The sequence below is a fragment of the Galeopterus variegatus genome, unplaced genomic scaffold (genome assembly GCF_000696425.1).
Source record: "Galeopterus variegatus unplaced genomic scaffold, G_variegatus-3.0.2 Scaffold1362, whole genome shotgun sequence".
Lineage (NCBI taxonomy): Eukaryota > Metazoa > Chordata > Mammalia > Dermoptera > Cynocephalidae > Galeopterus > Galeopterus variegatus.
The window spans coordinates 227236-235937 of record NW_007727473.1 but is presented as its reverse complement, the minus strand read 5'-3'; the positions used below and the strand labels follow the sequence as shown (position 1 = coordinate 235937).

Here is an 8702-nt window from a genome sequence, read left to right as displayed (position 1 = left end):
TTAGTAAAACTTTTTTAGTCTCTACTGTTGGGAAAATCACAAAAGATAGTTCAATTTATACTGTATAAACCTTTGGAAAACTAGACAGGGCCCCAAATAATAAGAACCCAACTTGAGAGCAGAGGCTGGAGGTAGGACAGGTGTCAATTGCAATAGGGTAAATTGCAATTAATATTGCACTTACTGGCCAGCCACACACACACACAAAAAATATTTTAAAAAGCAATTAATATTGTGGACTGCTTACCTGAAGCAGGGAAAAGGAGGTACAGGCAGCCGGAGAAAGGTTGGTAGACTGATACAAAGTTACAGTTAGATAAGAAAATAAGTTCTGGTGCCCTAGGGTGACAATAGCTAATAATATTGAATTGTGTATTTCACAATAGCCAGAAAAAAGGATCTTGAATGTTATTACCACAGAGAAAGGATAAATGTTTAGGTGACAGATATGCTAACTATCCTGATTAGACCATTATACAATATATGCATGTATTGAAACAACAAACTGCACTCCACAAACAGGTACAATGAAAACTAAATAAAATTTAGAAAAAATATTGCAATTGCAGTCTCCAGTGGTTTTCTGCATTTTAACAAATGTCCATTTCCCTGAATAATTTTATTTTGCAGGTTTCCTCCGTTGGATACAATATTCAAATACTGTATATTTTCTTCTTTTGATCCACTTAAACAAGTACTGAGCACACCCATAAGCACCAGTCAGTGTTAAGGTTGTATAGATTCAACAGCAAAGTGCCTGCCCCCATGGAGCTTACAGTCTAGTGGACATCAATTGTGGCATGCCCATCACTATACTTTTGTTAAAGTCAAGTCTAAACACTTTTCCTTTCTAAGCCCTATATCCTAAGTGACATCTGATAAATGTCAAAGTTCTGACCGAAGCCCTTACTGCACTACCAACAAGGTTCTCAGCTATGTGGTCTCTGGACCACTGGGCTATGTTGATCTATTGGTTAGACACTGACTTAAATAAAACAAATACATTCTCCCCTATTAAACCTGATGATCACAAGAATTCAGGTTGAACATGAATTTTTTTTAAAATATGAATTTGTAGAACCTCCTTCCTCTGACAATTCTCTGTTCTTATCACTCTCATCACTTTCATAAACTGTATCCCCAGCATGAATTTTGTGATGACTTACAAGGTTTGATCTCCAGCTGAAGCTCTTAGCACATACCTCACATTTGTAAGGTTTCTCCCCTGTGTGAACTCGACTATGATATTGCAGTTGTGAAGACCGACTGAAGACTTTACCACACACATCGCATTTGTACGGTTTCTCTCCAGTGTGGACACTCTGATGAAGTTGAAGACTTGAGGCTTGGCTGAAGCGCTTCCCACACTCCCCACACATATATGGTTTCTCTCCCGTGTGGACCCTCTGGTGCATGTCAAGATTCAAGCTCCACTTGAAGCCCTTCCCACACTCCTCACATTTGTAAGGCTTTTCTCCAGTGTGAACTTTTTGATGGGCTTGAAGGTGTGCACTCCGACCAAAGCTCTTCCCACACTCTTCACATCTGAATGGCTTTTCTCCACTGTGGACTCTCTGATGGGTCAGAAGATGTGAGGCCTGACTGAAGACCTTCCCACACTCCTCACAATTATATGGTTTCTCTCCTGTGTGGATCCTAAAATGAATTTTAAGATCTGCTCTACGACTGAATCCCTTTCCACACTCTTCACATTTGTACGGTTTCTCACCCGTATGGATCAGCTGGTGAATCTGAAGTCGTGAAATCTGATTGAAGCCTTGCCCACACCCCTCACACTTATAAGGTTTCTCTACACTGTGTGCTTTCAGATGGATTTTAAGATATGAACTCTGACGGAAGGCTTTCCCACATACCTCACACTTGTAGGGTTTCTCTCCTGTGTGAACCACCAGATGAACTTGATAATGAATTTTCATCCTAAAGCTCTTTCCACACTCATCGCATTTGTATGGCTTCTCTCCAGTGTGTACTCCCTGATGGGCCTGAAAACTTGAACTGTAAATAAAACCCTTACCACAAACTTTGCACAGATATGGTTTCTCTCCAGTGTGGATTCTCCGATGGGCCTGAAATTGTGAAGGCTGAATAAAGCACTTACCACATTCTTCACACTTATATGGTTTCTCTCCTGTGTGGACCCTCTGATGGATACGAAGATTTGAGCTACAAGTGAAACACCTCCCACAGTCCTCACATTTGTATGGTTTCTCTCCTGTGTGGACCATGCAATGATTATTAAGTGCTGATCTGCGACGAAAATTCTTACCACATGTATCACATTTGAATGGTTTCTCCCCAGTGTGGATTCTCTGATGTTCCTGAAGATGAGAAGCATGAATGAAGGCCCTCCCACATTCCCCACAATTGTAAGGTTTCTCTCCTGTGTGTAATCTGCAATGAACAGTAAGTGTTGATCTACGACTGAAGCCTTTCCCGCACTGCTCACATTTGAATGGTTTCTCTACAGTGTGGACTTTCTGATGAGTTTGCAAACGTGAGCTCTGACTGAATTCCTTACCACACATATCACACTTATAGCATTTCTCTCCCATGTGAACTCTCTGATGGATACGAAGAGCTGAACTATAACAGAAGCTTTTTCCACATTCACAACATGTATGAGACTTCTCTCCTGAATGTAACTGTTGATGAAGATCAACACTGGAGATATCACTGAAGGATTTTTTACACTCATTACACTGGTAAAATTTCTGGCCTGTGGGAGTTATAGACAGTCCTGTCCCAAGCTGGCAGGGTGAATCACCTTGCTTGGGGAACTGAGAGCTATTTGTCATGGCGTCTTGAGATCTGGTTAAGTCACTTGTGATTTGTTGCCAGATTTGCCTGAAGGAAAGTTCTTCATGTGGTCCTGCATCTGGGACAGTCTCCGTCTCACTTTGGATCTTGTCTGCTGCAAAGACAGAGAATTCAGAGATGTGGACAACTGATGGCTCTGTTCAGAGTTTTCAAGATTTCATACTTAGGAGGGAGCAGGAGATTTTAATGAATCCAGAGAAGGTTCAGTTTGTCTTTTCCATTGTATATCATGGTCTTTGGTTTGTATGCCTAGAGTCACCAAGAGGTGGTATAGTTGGCTGCTATCCACTAAGCATTAATGAGACTTAGGACACCATACCAAGTCTCCTATGTGAGGTACAAGTTAGAAGTCAAACACTTAATTTTAAAAATTGATAATATGATACAAACTGTTAACCTACTGCCATTTCTATGAAATATCAAAGTCAGTGTAGAATCATGCATAGTAAATTATGTAGTTAATAAATTACGTAGATATAAAAATCATGTAGAAACTAAAATATGAATCAACAAGAATTTTAAGAAAAAGCAGCAAAATAATCAAATACTTTGAAATTTGGGTTCATGTTATATATCTGATTATCAAATACCTTGAAATATTTATATTTACATATTCAAAGTATTCCTGGATATTCTGCACAATATGTACACCTAATCTTATTTTTCCATGTTGATAGACATTAAACGAGTTGGCAACTATTACAAATTCTTGACCACTTCTAATATAATTTAAATTTAGAAATGTGTCTTCTAAAAGGTTTATCCTTATTAATATTCCAAAGTTTCTAAATTTATACAAAGATATCTAAACATTTGGAGATAATTTTTTCAATGAACTCTTTACTTACAAGTTTGTTTCTTTTTTGGCAACTGGCCAGTATGGGGATCCAAATCCATGACCTTGGTGTTTATCAGCACCACACTCTCCCACGTCAGCTAACCAGCCAGCCATCCAATTAAAGTTTATAAAGTACTCCTGAGGTAATTTTTGCAGGGGAAAAATCCACTTCCCTCTCTGCAGGTCAATTAAAAGCTGCTTCCTCCTCTGTTTCAGTAGATATTTGATAAACAGCTTCTATGTAACTCTGCCTTGGATCATTTTATTGTAAAGCTACTTCAGTGTCTACGTGAGTGGAATGGTTAACTTGATTTGCAGATTGTTAGCAAATATCTAACCACATACTGACTAAAATCGAGTACATAAGCAGAAAGTGGAACTGTAGCTCCTGCCAGCAAGTCACCTTCATGAGGACAAAAGGGAATCAAAGTCGAATTTTTAACATACGTTGTTCTAAAACCTGACAGTAATTCAGATCTCCAGGATAAAAAAGTGAAAAAGTGGCAGCTAATCTTTTACAACTGAGATGGGGTCTGTGAGAAGGACAGATGAGGCCACAGTGTGAACTCTGAAAGCCAGCCCTAGAGCAAGAGCTGTATTTGGCAGGAACTCTTTCCAGACAGTGACATGGACGGCTCCTCAGGTCTTTTAAGTCAAGTCTCTGCTCAATGTGAGCTCACCAATGAGGCCTTCTTTATCACTCAGGGAAAATTATAAATCCTGTCCTCACCCAATTCACCTCTGGCATATTCTATCCTCCTTGAACTTATTTAAGCTCTTCACAGAACTTTTTACCATCTGATACACTAAACAACAAAGTCATTGGTTGTTTAATGTATGTCTTTCCCACCAGAACGCAGTATCAACGTATAAATCCTGTCCTCACCCAATTCACCTCTGGCATATTCTATCCTCCTTGAACTTATTTAAACTCTTCACAGAACTTTTTACCATCTGATACACTAAACAACAAAGTCATTGGTTGTTTAATGTATGTCTTTCCCACCAGAACGCAGTATCAACGTTCCACATTTTGGACACTATACACATCTTACACTTTCCTACTTTAAAACCATCGTCCAGAACAGTGCCTGTCACAGGGAGTGCTCCACAACTACATGTAGAAGTGCAAATAAATCCGTCTGATTTTTTTTTTTTTTTGTCTTTTTCGTGACCGGTAAGGGGATCACAACCCTTGGCTTGGTGTCGACTGCACCGCGCTCAACCAGTGAGCGCACAGGCCATCCCTATATAGGATCCAAACCCATGGCAGGAGAGCTGCTGTGCTCCCAAGCGCTGCACTCTCCCAAGTGCACCACAGGCTCAGCCCCCCCGCCGTCTGATTTTTTAATGAGAGTTTATGCCAAGTCCTAAAAGGAAAACATCTTTTCCAAGTAAATTATTTACGATATGAAATGGACAGGAAAGTGCAATTTTGGGTGAAGTTGAAAAGCCATACCAGACACAGGGGTACACCAAGGGTGACGCTAATGAGAAAAATCAAAGGTGGTGAGAATCACTTGGAGTGAAAAGAGAGGAGGAGGGCCTATACCCTGGTTCCTTCTGAAGCTTTGGCAATAGATAAATTGGCCTTCCACACAGTTTTTCAAATGGAAAACTGCAGCCCTTTAGTGAGCTATAAAATAAGTTTAAAATGTTGTAATAAGCATTCAGAAAAAAAAGAACCAGGATAGAAACTATCAGAGCATTATCAGCAGGAAAGGGATCATTATGTGAAATTCCCACTAAAGCCACACATGTAAGTCTGCAGACATGTGAAATATTTGTTCTGTTTGCAATGAAAAATGTATTTCTTGTTATGCTCAAAAAAGCCCGAAAACTTTGGTTCTAGAAGTTACCCAAACCTTAATTAAACAAACTATTCAAATGGAAAGGTTATTTCCAAGGGTGGCACCTTGGAAAAATATTAATAGTTGAGTATGTACCTCTTGTAGTTAATGATTATATTTAACAACTTGAACCTTTAAAACTAGCAGTTTTTGAAGGGGACAGTGAGTCTCGCTGAGGATGTGACAATTTTGAGTGGGAAGTTTCCTGATTTTTCCCAGGTTATAATATTAATTAGTTGAAAATAAAATATAGGTCTTTATAAAAATAAAGAAAAGACTGTATGAAATCCTCTTTAAAATTTAATAGCTAAATTTGTGAAAAATAAAGGCACAACATATTTTTGAACCAGAGACATAGGCAACATTCAGCAGCATGACTTATCATTCTTATCTTAAATCTTCCCCCTCTCTACCACTGGGAGGGAAAACCTGGGGACAGTGATGTGGGCGGGCACTTTGGAAGAAGTGAATGGGCTACAGACAGGCAGATCGTTTAAGGGAAGGCAGGTTGCAACCTGGTTTCTGTCTGACACCATAGGAAATAGATCTTTTTTCCTTGTATGGGGAACTAAAAATTAGACATCAGAATCCTCATTCAAAAAAAGGATTTCTTCCTAGAAATGAACATACTCCCTATAAAAGGCACCAGGAAAGCCACTAGGAAGGCATGTTAGTCAGTGTGGTCACAACCACAGTGCTTACAAGTTTCCCTGAGATGTGGGTCAAGTGCGCATGTGCACGCACACACAATCACACCAAGGACACCTAAGGAAACTGGAATTGGACAGGCAGCCATCAGAAAACAAATACTGTTCTGCAACATCCTCATTCACTGATTTATGTATGACCTATCAGCTATCTCTAAGATTTCTGGAGACAGTGAGGTCCTCCCAGCCATTAACACATTTATTATGTCAACAAATACAAGGGGTCTTCAAAAAGTTCATGGAAGGATTCTTATCATCTTTTTTTTTCCTTTTTGTCTTTTTTACTGACCGGTAACGGGATCTCAACCCTCGGTGTCGCGCCCGCACCGGGGACCGGCAACGGGATCACAACCCTCGGTGTTGCGCCTGCACCGTGCTCAGCCAGTGAGCGGGAACCGGTCTCCACATGGGATCCGAACCCTCGGCGGGAGCGCCGCCACGCTCCCAAGCGGTGCACTCTCCAGTGCGCCACCGGGCCGGCCCCTTATCATCTTTTAATTCCATTTTCCACAAACTTTTTGAAGTATCCTCATATTTATAGATGCCTACCATTTACCCTCATATTTATAGATGCCTGAGGACAGAGCAATAAACAAAACAGACAAGATTCTACCACTCTTAGACATTACATTCCAATAGAGAGAGAGAGGTGAAAAGCACATAACCAGAAATCTATGAGACACAATATAAGGCAGGGCAGAGAATAAAGACAGGATGGTATTTTCAATAAGGTGGTCAGAAAAGGCCTCGCTTGTGAAATTAAAATTGAGCAGAGATCGGAATGAAGTAAGGGAGAGGCCAGAAGGATTTTACGCGAAAGAGTTTTCCAGGTAGAAAGAGGAGCAAATAGGGCTTCAAGGAAGAAGTGCTTGTAGTAGGCAGAATAACTGTCCCCCAAAGAGTCCATGTCCTAATGCTCAGAGCCCAAGAATACATCAGGTTACATGGCAAAGGAGAATTAAGGTTGCAGATAGAGTGAAGGTTGGTAATATGAAGAAGACTAACATGAAGACTATCCTATATTATCCAGGTGGGCCCAATGTAATCAAAGGGTCCTTGTAAGTGGAAGAGGGGTACAGAAGACAGAAAGAGGGAAATGTGACTACAGGAGAATCATCAAAGAAAAGCAAAGTTGGGCTGTGCAGGCGGAGGAAGGGGGCCAGCAGCTAAGAAATTTGGCAGCCCCTAGAAGCTGAAAAGGTAAAGATACAGATTTTCCTCCCCTAGGGCCTCCAAAAAGCAATGCAGACCTGCTGACAGCTTGATTTTAGCCCATATTGGACTCCAAACATAAAGAACTGAAAGAGTACATTTTTGTTGTTTATGTTAATCCACTAAGTTCAGGGTAGTTCATTAAGGCAACAACAGGAAATATGGTGGCCTTGGCAGGTCTGACAAACAGTAGGGAGGACAATGTGGCTGGAAAAGACTGAGCAAGAGGGAAAGTATAGGAGATGTGGTCAGAGAGACAGTGGGGGATGAAGAGCAGACCACATAGGACTCTATAAGCTACTTTACAAGGCTTCAACTTTAAGAAACATAAGAAGCCCCAAAGGGATTTGAGCACAGGAATACCAATCTGACTTATATTTCCCAAGGATCACTTTGGCTGTGACCCGGAGAACTGACATTTTACTATAAGGGTGGGAGCAGAGCAACCCGTACAAAGGCTGTTGTAATAGACCAGGAAAGAGGTTTGGCAATTTGGACCAGATGACGGCAACAGAGGTGGAGAGAAGGACAACATGTAGACAAACATCTACGAGGACTTCCAGTCACTTGGTCCTCACCTGATCTCCCTTGTCTTTGGGTTGGTGTCTTCATCCTATCAAGCCTTTCTTCCTTTTCTGTATGGAACACATCATGCTTGAATGGTTGATGCCCTATGAATGTGCCAAGTCACATATTTAAAACAAACACACTAAAGGTACAATTTACTGGTAATTTGGATTCCTACTGCATACTTATCAATTAATCAATAGCAGTGTTTTTCAAACATTTTTTTGGGGGGGGCCACTGGCTGGTAGAGGGATTGAACTCTGGACCTTGGTGCCATCAGCACCATGCTTTTACCAACTGGGCCAGCCCCCCAAACATTTTTTAAATGACCTGCTAAAGAAATACCAGTATTTCAAGATCTAGACACATATACATAAATATGTACTACAAAAACCTATCTCTAACCAATATCTACTTTCATTACATCTCCTCCCCTCTGCTTCTCACATCACTCACACAATTGTCCAGAGTTTTTGCTACAATGTATTCTATTCCCCCTAATGAACTCTCACACTTTCTACCTTATTTTATTTCATTAAAAATTGTTGATAGGGGGCCGGCCCGGTGGCGCACTGGATAGTGCGCCGCTTGGGAAGCGCGGTGGCGCTCCCGTCCGAGGGTTCGGATCCCACATACAGACCGGCCCCCGCTCACTGGCCCAGCGAGGTACGGGCCCAACACCGAGGCTTG

At 41.1% G+C, this 8702-nt stretch overlaps 1 protein-coding gene across 1 annotated transcript in view; it reads right to left on the bottom strand.

The window, feature by feature from the left end:
• Positions 1-523: 523 nt before the first annotated feature.
• Positions 524-8702, bottom strand: part of LOC103593530 (zinc finger protein 234) — a 20385-nt gene continuing 12206 nt past the window's right edge. The window contains exons 3-4 of the mRNA XM_008576529.1: positions 8024-8116; positions 524-2932 (exon numbers count right to left, since the gene is read on the bottom strand). Of these exons, the coding sequence (XP_008574751.1) occupies positions 1038-2932; positions 8024-8116 (1988 nt within the window). The 3' untranslated portion in view covers positions 524-1037. The remainder of the gene's footprint in view (positions 2933-8023; positions 8117-8702) is intronic.